The sequence below is a fragment of the Ambystoma mexicanum genome, chromosome 1q, assembly GCF_040938575.1.
Source record: "Ambystoma mexicanum isolate Mex_15411 chromosome 1q, UKY_AmexF1_1, whole genome shotgun sequence".
Lineage (NCBI taxonomy): Eukaryota > Metazoa > Chordata > Amphibia > Caudata > Ambystomatidae > Ambystoma > Ambystoma mexicanum.
The window spans coordinates 929,534,873-929,548,240 of record NC_090922.1 but is presented as its reverse complement, the minus strand read 5'-3'; the positions used below and the strand labels follow the sequence as shown (position 1 = coordinate 929,548,240).

The window sequence follows — 13,368 nt, the reverse complement described above, 5'->3', positions numbered from 1 at the left end:
CCCCAAGAGGCTCACTGTCTCTAGAGCTCTGGTTCTCTCTAGGTTGGACTACTGCAACAACCTCTTTCTAAACCTGCCTGCCACTACTCTCTGCAACTCATCTAGAAGAGGACTGCGAGACTTGTCCTTGGCTTCAAGCCCAGGGATTGTATCCCTCCATCCCTGAAATCTCTTAATTGGCTCCCAGTGGCTGCACGGATTAAGTTCAAGACCCTCTGCATTGTCCACAATGCCTTCTGGGGCCTGAGTCTATTAACTTCAACTCTCCCTCTGGAAATACCTTCCTACTTGCGCTCTTCACTCCTCTACCTCCAACTCCCTCGGGGTCATTCGCTTCTCCAAGCAACATGTTGGTGGTAGATCTTTCTTCGGCTGGGGCCTCCCTCTGGAACAGCCTCCCGGCCTCTCTGAAACTCGAGGAGAACCATCTTCGGTTCCGGGAGTACCTCATCATTTTCCCAAATTCCAATCCTGTCATCATTGACCCAAGGGGGAGGAAGGAAAGGGTCAAAACAAAAACCAACTGAAACAGAACCAGGAATCTGATATTAATATCCATTCATCCCCCGCCTGCCTTTCTGCACAAACACTAGGTCGAGGAAGAGGGCGACTGAGCATGACCAAACAAACTCGTATACATCGTACTGGACATGTCCCGCTAATCAGTTCAGGCAAAGTAAGGCACTTGACTTAAAGCGCATACACCTGATTCCAATTGGCTCTCCTCACACAGATAAAAGGCGGAACCTAGAGGGACACACTGAGCAAGGTGGAACACGAGTACGAGCAGGACCTCCGGGGCGAAGGCGAACCTACTGGAGCAGAGTGACGGACCAAAGGACGAGAGCAGCGGGCCGAAAACCCCAAGAGCTCCCTACAGGAGGTCATTGCATCCACAAGGCCGCGAAAGACATGTGGAGAAGGCCAGATCCAAATATCGAAGACTGTATTGTGTTTCAAGGACGCCAGCGACCCTCCTGGGTGAATGACACAGTTGGGGAGGGGAGGGCGAGACCAAGCCTGTGGTTCTAACCTTGACTTGTGAATTTGAAATCGAAAAAAGAGTGAACCGCACGCAGCCGGTGAGCTGGCAAGCGATCTAAGAGACTGGTGTGTGCTAAGAAAGATTGAAGTTTGCAACAATATATCACAAGTTAAGGCTGCACATGTGTGGATGGGACGCTAGGCAAGGCAGACTTGCGAATGTTCTTTAAAGCAAGAACCTCTGTGGTATCAGCGATGCTGAGTAATGGAGTAGTCAGGCGAACGGGAGTAGCCCACTCGAAAGTCTCAGTGAAAGGTGCATTGTTTGAGGTGATAAAAGTAAATGAACTGCAAAAGTAAACCAAATTAACCCTGAGAGAAGGGGAGATAATTGAATTCTAAGTCAGTGGTCCTGCGGTGGCCAGTAAAAGAAGCCCTGCACACTTGAAAGTCTTCGTCATCAGAAAAGCGGTCGAGCCCGATTTGAGGGTGAACCGAAGTGTAAAAGGCTTGGGGAAGGGAACCCCCTGCAAGTATTGGTGAACTGTGCAAGGTTTGAGCTCTGCAGAGGCAGACCGGTGTGAACTTTTTGATTTGTTACTTGGGGAAGACTCAAACAGGAGCCTTTAATGTGGAAGGCCAGACGGGCCTCGATCCATGTTCCGTATTGTTTGTGTTAAAGCCCAAGCCAGAGTGTTATCCTGCCTATAGAGACTGCCTTATTCTGTGCTGTCTAACTGATTTTGCTTTTATATACCTATCTCCTTAACACACTTTCTTGTACAAGGGATAGGGCAGGAATTAGGTTTTATTAGCATAGGCCATTTTGATTTGACAGATATGACTAAGACTGTTTTCTTTATTTGATGGTTGAGACAACTCCCATCCTAGTTATAGGGCAAAGTAGGAATTTTTCCAAACCCCACAAAGTTAATAAAGGTTTTACAAATTGTATCTTGTCACTGCCATACATGTGATACCATGCCTCCCCTACAAATTAACCCGCAATGAAAAGGAGGGTGCAAGTGAGCACCGAAAGGACAAGAGAAGCTTGCAAGGCACAGGAAGGAAAGTGAAAGTGCCGGGGGCACAGAAAAGGTGAAAGCAAGTGAGAGCAATGCAAGTGTGCATGAGAAAGGAATAAGGGTACACGTGTGTACAAGAAAGTAAGCAAAAAGACACAAAGGAGAACAAGAAGGGGTGCAGGAAGCACCTGAAGGTGAAAAACGTAAGATGGAAGGGAAGGAATTACAGGAGTTACAGATCGGAGTGGTCACGCCTAGAACCAGACGGTTTCAAAAGTCTGTGTCCCACAAGTAAAATGTGTGTGGAAAAAACTGTGTTTAAAAGGAAAGGTACAGCCTGACAAGTTGAACTTGTATATGAAACTGAAAAGGGGCCTGAGCTTGGGGGAAGGGAACCCTGAGAGGCCCAACTTGTTATTTTGATTGAAGCATGAAGAAGGGTAGCCTGGTGTTTGCAACTTGAACAAACGGAAGCTTGGGAAAGGGAACCCCAATGAATCTAAAGACACTGAAGGTATTTGAGAATATTACAAGGGCTCTGTGGAGAAGGTCTTACGAGCAGCCCTTTGAGATTGAAATCATTTTTGTGACATTGCCCAAACTACACCCGGTGAGAAGACCACCTGAAACCAACCTCTGTTTCCTGTTTTCCGTTGACCACGATAATTTTCTTTTAACAGTCTTCCTAACACATTTTGTCAGAGTGAGGGCAAGCATAGGTTTAGACACACTTTGGACTTTAAGATTTTGACGGCCCTTACAAACCTCAGTTAAGGGAACCATACCTTTTAGTGTGAGGGCCAGTTAGGCATTACACCAACCCAGAAACTTTAGTAAATAAAGGTTTTGAAATGAACATCTTTGAGTCGGTGTCTCTCTTGATACCATGCCTGTCTCACAATAGTCTTACAGGTAATTCGATTGCCAACAGGCGTCGGAATGAGGCAGGAACAAGATAGACTGGAGGAAGAAACAAGCAGTCCGTAAAGCAATGTGGGATTCCGAACGCGACAGATGAAGCACAAAGGGTCAGGCACAGGCAGTCCGTAAAGCAGGCAGAAGTGTAGTCAGGCAAGGTACCAGGAAAACTTGAGAGGGGGCTCACAGAAGCGTTGAGTGCAGCATCCACCGCTGGGCCTCGGTCAGCGCTTCATGGCATTGCGCATGTTGCCACAGGTGGCACGCACCGTATGACGCGGCGGACCGGGGAGTGGTGGGGAGGAGGGGGTTCACAGGACCACAGGGTTTTCTGGCAAATGTGAGTTTTGTTAACCATGGGCCAGGGAAGGCACCAGTAGTCCCAGAGTAGTTTCCGGGACTTAGTGACACTGCAGCCTGGCATTGTGACAGAGGATACCTCCCCAGACGAAGGGTCCCATCATCTTTTGAATATGAAGACCTGAAATGGACCAATCTGCTGCGGCAAAAAGGGTATGAGGCATTGTCTTTGTAGTAGACAAGGATTTAATTTGAACCTTGTCGAGTTATCAGTCTTCCGAATGTCTCCTGCCACTGAGGGGGAAGATGAGGATTTCCAAGAAAGAAGCAAGGCCCACTGCACCCTCCTCAGGGGAACAAACCTGCCTCTGGAAAGCTTGTCTGATGCCGAAACACTGTACCCTAAATGTGGAACACATTAAAAGGGTTTTCTGGCAGCATTCCTGGTTGGGAAGGAAGGACTAAACTTCCCCTGTTACTCTTGACAGGGTTGTTACTGTGGAGAGTTCCACAGCGCTCCAGAATCCAAAGAAGCAGCTGTAGCTCTGTTTCTCACTTCAAACCGCTGTCAAGGCAATTACTGTTTTCGAATAATTTCGGAATCGTCACAATAGTAAACAGAGCTGCCTTTGACAGTCTAGGCGTTTTGAACCGCTTCCAACCATGAACTCTACATTGGCTGCCTGTTCTGCAGTGCCTTCGATCTGATCGCTGCTGTCGAACCACACCGGTTTGTTGGGCCAGCCAAACCCGATCACTGACAGGTGACTAAATGTATCCTGACACAAATGAGCCATTGAACCACAAAGGTCTGCACATCGCCTGATTCCAAGCTTACTTTGAGTCTTGAATTGATTGTTGCTTGTTGAAGTGAAAAGGGTGTGCTTTCCATTGAACCGATTTGACAGTTTTGACACCGACTTGACCATAGGGAAAATTTAAGTTTATCCAGTGGTTCTGTGCCCCTGGCCTAGTTTTAAGGGCTTATTGATATTTTATTTATAACGCGCTCATACACGTGTCTCTATTGACAATTAAGAGACCACTGCTTGGTACAGCACGCAGGTGCTGTACCATTCATGTGGTGACTGCTTCACCTTCTTGATTGGGATCACAGGTGGTTTAGTAGTATTGTGGGGCTGAGTAGGAGTTTATAAACCACTGCTCATCCCTGTATTGCTGTATAAGCGGTAGTAATTTCGTGTCACAGCCTCAATCCATACCCCAAAAAATAAAAGCTGCAATATTTCATGAGTCTCACGTTGATGTTTGATTTGCTACAGACTATATCTCATCTTTGTTCTCCGTGGTTAGCTCCTACTCACGGATTGCTGTCATATACTCGGAAGCTACTGGAAGGAACTCATGGTGGCAACAGTAAAGATGGACACAAGCGATCACAGTTCAAGGGTGTTTAATAAACTGCATAAATGGGTGAGAAATAACGCCTAACCTAAACTTCAATTGAAGATGGGAGCAAGCTACGACCATCAAATAATAAGGCAGTCCTTTTGGTGTCTTGACAAAATAAAAGGGCCTATACTAAAAACAAAACTATTGCCAATCCTTATCACTAAGTTACAAAACTGTGTGGGATAGTGTTCACAAGAAAGTAAAGAAGTGTTCACAAAAATGATAGGTCCGGATGTTATGGCCGGGGTGTCTCTTCCGCACGTTTCCGAGCACGAGACAAAGGCGGGACTCTCAAGCACAGCACACTCCTGGGTTTCTCCTGTATGACGTTACAGTTCCTTTCAACAACTCTCGGACCTTCTGTGTCCAAGACTCATTCAAGTAAGTCTCCTACTTTAGAGGGCCTGATACATTGTAAATGATAAAACAAAGGTTCCTTCTGATACTCTTGTCAGACGATTGCTCTTCACCCGTGGATCCCCTTCAACAGGGCGCCGATCGATTTGTCAATGTTAGTCTCCCTCAGTCGGGCTCAGACCAACCCTTAGTTTCCAGCCCCAGTCGGGCTTTCTCTTACAGTTCACACATCGTTCCTCTCAGCCGGGTGCATTCGCCACCTTCACAATTCTTTATTCTTCACCAACATGTCAAGGACTTTAGAGTGTACAAGGGATTTGCCTGGACCCTTGTATGAACACCTTGACACCTCCAGTCAGCCTCCCTACGCCCTCTCGATATTTGCAGTTTTATTTAGGTTGGGAGAGGAGGCACCAGCCAGAGACCTTCGCATGAGCGCCCCCCTGCGCCAGACAATTCTAGCTCTGGTGCCAGTTTCTTTCCCAAAAGTTCACAGGGGTCTCCCTCTGCCGGGCTCGGACCCTTCCAAGGTTTACAAAGAAGACTTCCCTACTCCAGGCTCGAGTCACCCCTCACAACTCAGTTCTCAACAAAAAAGTTCTGGGACTTCCATTCCCAGAATGCACCTTTAGGATTTTGCTACCACTTCTCATTCTCTGCTCCCCAAAATGGCATTTGGCTTTGGGAGCCGTAGGTGCTTAAAGGGGATAGTGTGCTGTGGTCAAGGACTCTCCTGCTGACCCTCAACCTGGTATGCCTGACTGGCTCAGGGGAGGAGTTCCGCTGTTGGTACTGCCAGGCAACCCCAGCTGCCCCTCGACTTGCCTTCTGGAGGTACAGCTCCCGCTCCTCTGGGCAGTCTCCTCTGGACTTACAGGGACAGTGTCAGGGCTGTTGTCCCCTCCTCCAGGTTTCACAGGGTCTCTGCAACTCTTCTGGTCTTCCTCTGGCTTTGTGCACCTTCCAACAACCCCAACTCGTGCTTTCCAGCTACGCCTTTTATACTTCCTGGGAGTCTCAAGTGGAGTCGGGTGTGAGTAGTTAGGAAAGGAGGCTTGACCTCATTAGCGGGACCGACCAGTCTTAGTATGGCATAGTCTTTCTTCTGTCTCTGTGGTGGTGTTAGAGATCTTCATTTTTTCAGCTCCCCGCTTCCTCGTCTCGGTTTTTGTAGAGAAAGCCAGTGTGGAGGGCTTGGAGTTTTGGTTTTTCTGATTAATTAGGGAAAAACTGTAAGGGTTTATCCAAATAAACAGTGAGAGTGTGTGACGGTAAATGAATGTGTTGATGTGGTTTTACGGAAAGGTATGGGGGCGTAATGGAACTGATTTGACATTCTTCAATTTCAACTGAAGGAATGTTGGGTAGGGGCATATCTGAGACGGGCGGGGTATAGTCCTGCAGTTGTAATACACAAGATGGTAATTGCAATCTTTCTCCTGGTTCCCTCATGCCTCTTTTCGGAGTTGGTACTTGTTGCATTAAGGGAGGGTACCAGGACACGATTTAGAATAACCTATAAAGGTGTGAGAAGTGTCAAAGGGGGGAGGGGTGAATACCGCGTCTAGTCATCGGATGTCTCGCCCCATTCCCTGAGTACCCCTCTCCCAGATGATCCTCCCGCACTTGTCCACCCTCATGGTCCGGATCCAAGAGCGATGGCCGTGCCCTGGCCATCTGAAAAAGAGATCCCCAGGGTTCAGACATTGAGACACCTTCAGGTTTCTCACTCTACCTTTTTGCTTCTGTTGTTCATCTCTTTATTTTAAAGACTTGCTTGTAGTATGTTTGTTGTTTCCTTCTTTGTACTGCATCCTCCTTTGCCTACAGCGGCATTGTGCACTGTCTGGAATCTAAATCCATTGTATATACTGAGCAAGTTAAGTGTTTTCCACTGTGTGAAAGGGGACTAATGGGCTGCATTGGTGTTACCCCATGTTCTTGTTTGTATCCCCTGCTTGAAATTAAGGGTGCAGACACGAACTTGTATGTACTGATCTACAGCACTGTGTTGTGTGGGAGGAACCAGGCTCATGCATCAAGTTTTGGTGATGACAGAGACCACTTTATGGTTATCTGGCAAGACCAGTATCGAGCATCCTGCATCTACTGAAAAACTACTGCTCTAACCTTCTGTCCTCCAGACCCCTCCACCGCAATAGTTCTAGTCCACTATGCAGATAACAGATTCTAAACTTAACATTGTGAAAGCCATCACTAGGCCTTCCGGCAGAAATAGCATGCCTCCCACACAATATATCCTTTCATTCAGATCTAGTCCTTGTTTGAGGATAACTTTGGTTACTGAATCACTTGACAAATCCTCCATGAAGACGTCCCACCCAAGGAAGTAGGCACCCCTAACATCATGTATGCTTTATGCTCTGAGCAATCCTTTTGTCCGTACCAGACCTAACCAGTTTATACAGTCACGTGGATCTAAAAGACCTTGGCATAACTGTCCATACGGCAGCTCTTTTCCAGTTCTTGGAGAGTCCAACATGAAACAACCATTGCCCCTAAACCAAGCTGTCACCCTCGTCAAGAAGCACTTACTTGCATAGTCCAGCACACCTTGCTATATCTTGTTCGAAGACTGCCACATTGTTCTATAAATCAGACTCCTCCGTCTTCACCTGGGTAGTTGTACTCTGGTAGTGGAGGTGGAGCGGAAAGGAACTCGGGGACCCTCTACCTGACGCTCCTTTACTTTTATTTGTGATTTCTTTTTATTTCTGTCAAGCAAGTCTGGAATTTGCTTTTTGGGGCGTGTAATAGTGCGGCTCCTACCAAAGTGAAAGCCCCATTGAAACATTAGATGAATGAATAATATTAACACTGTTTTTTTTTGTTCTGATGTGGTTACCTTTTGGATTGTCTTCTAAAATAAAGAATGTTTCTTGATAGCTAGCTGTGTCGGAACAATTTTCTTTTTCGGTAGCACTTTGCTTGACTGAGTCTAATTGCAATCTCTCTCCAGTTTTTACGCAGATTTCGGCCCTCTTAACTTGGCAATACTGTATCGCTTCTGCTGTAAATTGAACAAGAAGCTGAAGGTGAGTTGGCATGTTTCCCAGCCCTTTGTGTGTGTGTTGAACATTGCGAGCCTTTGGTTGACAGTCTCTGTGCTTGCCTTCTGGCTGCAAGGCTGAGATGCAAATGTCAAAGGATGTTTAACCTTGAGCTGCTCGTCTGTCCCCGGGCCTCAGATTGCGCTGAGAACCTGATATTGAGCCTTTTTGTTTGGCGAGTCAACCTTAAAGGGCATGTTCACCTCTTTCTGGGGTTTTGATTGACTTGTAATGCAATCTGAGGGAAGGCAGTGGAGTAGTGAGCACAGCATTGAAAGCAAGACTGAGCTCTGCTGGTCGGGCTAATGAGCGCCTCTCAGGTTCCCTCCCCACCTCAGTGCGCATCTCCCCACCTCCTTCCCTGCTGCTTGTGTTTGTTCAGTGCCGCTAGTACCAAGGCAAGTAGTAGATGCTTCATAAATACATATGTTTCACAAGTCTTTGCAGGGATGTCCCACAAAGGAATGACCGGGATACTGATCGGGGGTGACTGAGGTATTTGTTCTGACATCCCACGATTAGTATGGCCGCAGACAACGCTGCCGCTCACCAACGTGTTTAAATCTCTCAAATGTCTTCTGACTGAACAAAAGAAATCATCTTTGTTCTTCCGCTCCCTTTCTCTGACTTTCTTTTTGTCTCTTTCGATCTCTCTCATATGGCGCAACCACAAGGATTCGGATTGTACTGCACTAATGAATCATCCCTAATGAGGGTGAAGCATGTATGCAGTTATCTGCTTTCCAGAGACCTGCTTGTCTTGTGTTGAACAATGCAATGTATACAATTGCATTACCACAGTGCAGACAGTCATTTTCATGGAGCCATAGCTTGACACTTAAGTTAATTTGTATACCCCCAATGTCTTGCCCAGCTGGCTTTTCCCTGGAGGTGAACTTCCAGTGATGGCTTCTGGGTGATGCTGTGGTGCGTGTGATGGCTATTTCTTATATGTATTAGTACAAAAGCAAACAACTAGCCAACACCTTAATTACTCTAACCAAGTAATTTATTTTCAAGCGTTCAGTCTTCACCACTTCCTTAGGCAGGGATGAAATTAATCCTTTTGAAAAACATTACAGCTTAAATGACACCTCCTGGCATTACATGTTTAGCTGTATGCTTGTCTCTGTATCTAATTTGTAGTTTTGAGAGAGAGGCTTGTGTTCGATGTTGAACTCTCCACGCATTGCAGTATGAATGGTATGAGAAGAGAAGGGGGGGGAGACAAAAGGTGGCAAATGGGACACACACACACCTCTCACTGTCTCTGTCTCTCTCTCTTCTCCCCCCCCCCCCATTTGAACTGTCTGTGCATGTGGTGCCTCCAGAAGGCTGAAAGACTGGTGGCTCAACCAGTCGTGTGTTAGGCCTTTGACTCGTGGATCCCAGAGTGGCACATTTTTTGTCAAATGCCATGGCTGGATTGTGTTACCATGAGGAACGGTTGAGGGGATTATCATGAGATAATAGTTCTAAAATTAGGTGAAAAGCATGCTCTTTGGTTCTGAACAAGACCCCCAATTCTGATACATTTACATCTACAGTTGTTGGGTGTGTCAGTGCACCTCCCCCAACTATCTGCCACTTGGCTGCATATTCTACGTTGTGGTGTACAGACTTCGTTTACTGGTGCAGCATTACATCCTTTTCTAATATCTCAATCTTTCACAGAGATTAGGGAACATGTTGGTGGATACCGCCATCTGCTTGCTGACACGGTCTTGATGATATTCTGTGTGTTGGAGGTTGTGAGGTTTAGATTTATATTTGTATTCACCTTTTGGCTGCAATTTTTTTTTTTTTTAACACACACATACCACATGAAAAAACAGAATCACAGCCAGGAGGAAAAATATGAAGGAGATGGCGAGTGAAACGTGGAAACACATGCAACAGTATTTTTATTTTATTTATAGCATTTATGTAACGCCCAGACCCGGGGGTGTCAGTGTTTGTACACAGGGCAGGCAGAGAAAGTCAAGTCAAGGAGGGGAAACCGATGCAATGCAGTGATTATAACAATTAGTCATATTTGTTAAACTGCCAAGTTCTCACCAGTTTTCTGGAGGTCGGGTAAAAGCACTCATTCCTGATGCTGCAGGGCAGAGAGTTCCAGAGGGAGGACGCTGTAACACAGAAGCTCCCGCCTCCCGATCTTTTATTCTTGAATCTGGGGGTGGAGAGTGTGAAGCTGGAGGAGGATCTGTGAGGTCGTAAGTAATGTTTCTGGCTAATTCTGTTAAAGTAAAGTTGGGCTGCATTATGGATACAGCTGTGTGCACAAGTTGGGTTTTTGAATTTAATACCGGCTTTGATGGGGGAGCCAGTGGACATCCTGTCTGGAAGCTGAGATGTGGTTGGCTCGTCGTAGGCCCAGTGCTGCACAAAGGCCTTTGTTTTTGAGCAGTTGCATTTTAGCAAGGTTTTTCTTGGAGGTGCCCTTGAGGAGAGCATTGCAGCAGTCCAATTTGCTGTTTATGGTGCCTTGTGCCAGTGTAAGGCAATTTTATGGTGAGAGGAATTGTTTGCTCAGGGAGATGAGCATTGCAGTGTACGCTGGAGATGACAGGGCATTGATGTGATTGGTTATGGAGGGCTCATCATCTACTTGGATTACTAGAGTTTTTAAGTGTTTGGAGACTGGAATTCTTGTGTCCATGTTAAGGAAGGAGGAGAAGGCAGGATCTAGGCAATTGATGTGGTGGGGGAGCCCACAATTAGCTGAGATTTGTCATCGTTGAGACACAGGTTATGGGTAGCCATCCAGTGTTGGATGATGCTGTAAGCATTGTTGATGGTGACTGTATTATTGTTGTAGTTATCAGAGATGTGGATGAGAATGTTGGTGTCGTCTGCAAAATTAGTTTAGCTGCTGTCAAGGGAATCTAGCAAGTCTAATAGGTTTGGTATGGATGTTATAAAGGGTAGGTGAAAGGCAAGAGCCTTTGGATACACCAAAGGGGGCACAATAGGGTCAGCCACTGAGTCTCCAATGAAGACCCTAGAGGAGCGATCACTGAGGAAAGATTTGATCCAAGCGGTAGCTTTCATGGAGAAATGGACGTTAGATTTTTTTGGTGTTGGTAGAGTAGTTTGTGGCCCACTAGGTCAAAGGCTGCAGAGAAGTCTAGCAAAAGGAGAATGGCAAGGTTACTTGAATCATGATGGGGATCTACTTGGATTTTTAGATTCAGCAAAGCAGTTTTTGTGATGTGTTGTGTTCTGGAAGCCTGATTATTTTGCACCTAGAAGGTGGTAATATTCAAGGTAATGTGCTTGGTAGTGTTCGCCATGCAGTGCAGGATTTTGAAGAGAAGGGGTACAGTGATGTTGAGAAGGTAGTTGGTAGGGAGGGTGGGGCAGAGCAATGGTTTCTTGAGAATGGGGGTGTCCAGGCAGCTTTAAGGGCCTGAGCTAGTCAAAAAATAGGCATTGTTGAATTTACTGATAACCCGGGTTAATGTGGTGGCACAAAGCATGACAATGTGGACCAGGCATATGTCAACCTTGCAAAGGGCATGAGACAGAATAGTTTTATGTGCATTTTCTTGGGAGATTTGTGGGAAGCTGAAGGGTTGGGGCAAAGGGATCATGGGAGCAGGTGAAGGTGCTGGGGTATGTAAATAAGGGGGTTTGGAAATGCGTTGCAATTTTGTCTCTTAAGGTGTCGATTTTGTTAGTGAGTGCCGTCTGGATGGTGGAGCACCATTATTTGCCAGACGACGACTGCGGGCAGGTAGAGGCAGAGTTTATCGAACTCTTTAAGGATGGCAAATAGTTCTCTGGTGTTAGCGCTAGCGGTGGCGATACATGAGTTAGCTTTGGAATTTGTGTGCGAGTTTTAGCAGCATTGAAGAGGTGTTTGCAGTTGTTGGGTGTAGGATGTTTCTTCCAAAGTTGTTTAAGTGCTCTTTTGCTTCAGGGCAAAGTAACAAGTTCATCCGAAAACCAGGGGTTGGTCAGCTTGCAGGGTTTCAATGTTTTTGGTTTAAGAGGGACATGTAGGTCCATGGTAGGAGAGCTACTCTGATGGTACAGGTCACAGAGGCTTTGAGGGTCTTTACTGTTAGGAACCAGTGGGGGTAAGTAGTGACAGTAGGGTTGGGATCAAGCGTTGTTTCATATTTTATGCTTCAATATATGCATTGAGGGCTGTGACTGTGTGGTCACTGGGGACGCAAGAAGGATGTGAAATTCAATCATGGAATGGTTGGACCATGGTACAACGTTAAGGGCTAATAGGTGTATGGATGCATTAGTGGAGAGGATCCAATCGAGGATGCGCCCTTTATCATGGGTGGGAGAGGAGACATACTGGGTGATGTTCATATCAGCCAGTGAATTGGCAAGAGCAGAAGCTTTAGTGTCTGCCGGGTCATTGAATCCCGAATTAACATCACAGTAATTATTGCCTTCAGTTAAGAGTGAGAGTTGTATGGAGGGACGAACCGGAGCTGGGCATGGCAAAAAGGCTACGCTACCTAGGCAAACGGAAGAAGGGACGTGCAGGCCATTTGCAAATGCCAAAGAGGGAAGAAGTGATGGCAACCCATTTTGAAGCCTACAGTGGTTGCATTGTTCAAAGGTGGGGGACAAGAACGGGATGCTCCTGTGGCCCGGGAATTACATGAGGTACGGGTTGTGAGGAAATGGGAACTTCCTATTTCCCTGGTTGATATCATCCACACTCGTGTACTCCCTCATGTACAGTGATATTGTTTGAGGCACAAGTTTATTTCAAACGATCAGTGCAAATGTGCATAAGCTATCTTACCGTCTCTTGCAAATTCTAATATTTGTGTACAGTCACTCGTGTCAAAGTTGCATTCTGCTCGTTTGGAACTGGGTGGAAGGAAAGTGACCATCAATGCTCTTATGCAGTCTAGTATGGCACCTTTCATTTGAAATATACCTATTCACTTTCTTTGACTTTCCCTTAAATGATAGAACAAGCATGTGTTTGAGGTAGTCCCGAAATGCCAGTAAGATGGCGCAAGAGACTCATCGCCGTTTTTAAATACGGCAATGGTGAGGTTGATAAATTGAATACCATAAAGACGAGTAATAATAACTAATAGTCAGGCATCTAAATACTGAGTGTGTGATGTTGCCGATCTCACTAATGTCTACTAACTACTACTTAATCACCACATTACCAATGCTGTCCTATTTTCCCCATCTTTAAAGCGAGGGTGCCCATTCATTTCTTATTCTGTTGACCTTTAAATGAAGTCACATTGCCAGGCGATTTTCCTAATATGAATGAACGTGCATTGCCAAAATGAGCTGATTTGTGC

At 46.1% G+C, this 13,368-nt stretch overlaps 1 protein-coding gene across 5 annotated transcripts in view; it reads left to right on the top strand.

Annotated features, from left to right (window-relative positions):
- Positions 1 to 13,368, top strand: part of CDC14A (cell division cycle 14A) — a 1,359,412-nt gene that overhangs the window by 310,072 nt on the left and 1,035,972 nt on the right. For all 5 annotated transcript variants that reach the window (XM_069641577.1, XM_069641576.1, XM_069641579.1 and 2 more), the window contains exon 3: positions 7,978 to 8,053. In XM_069641577.1, coding sequence (XP_069497678.1) covers positions 7,978 to 8,053 — 76 coding nt within the window. The remainder of the gene's footprint in view (positions 1 to 7,977; positions 8,054 to 13,368) is intronic.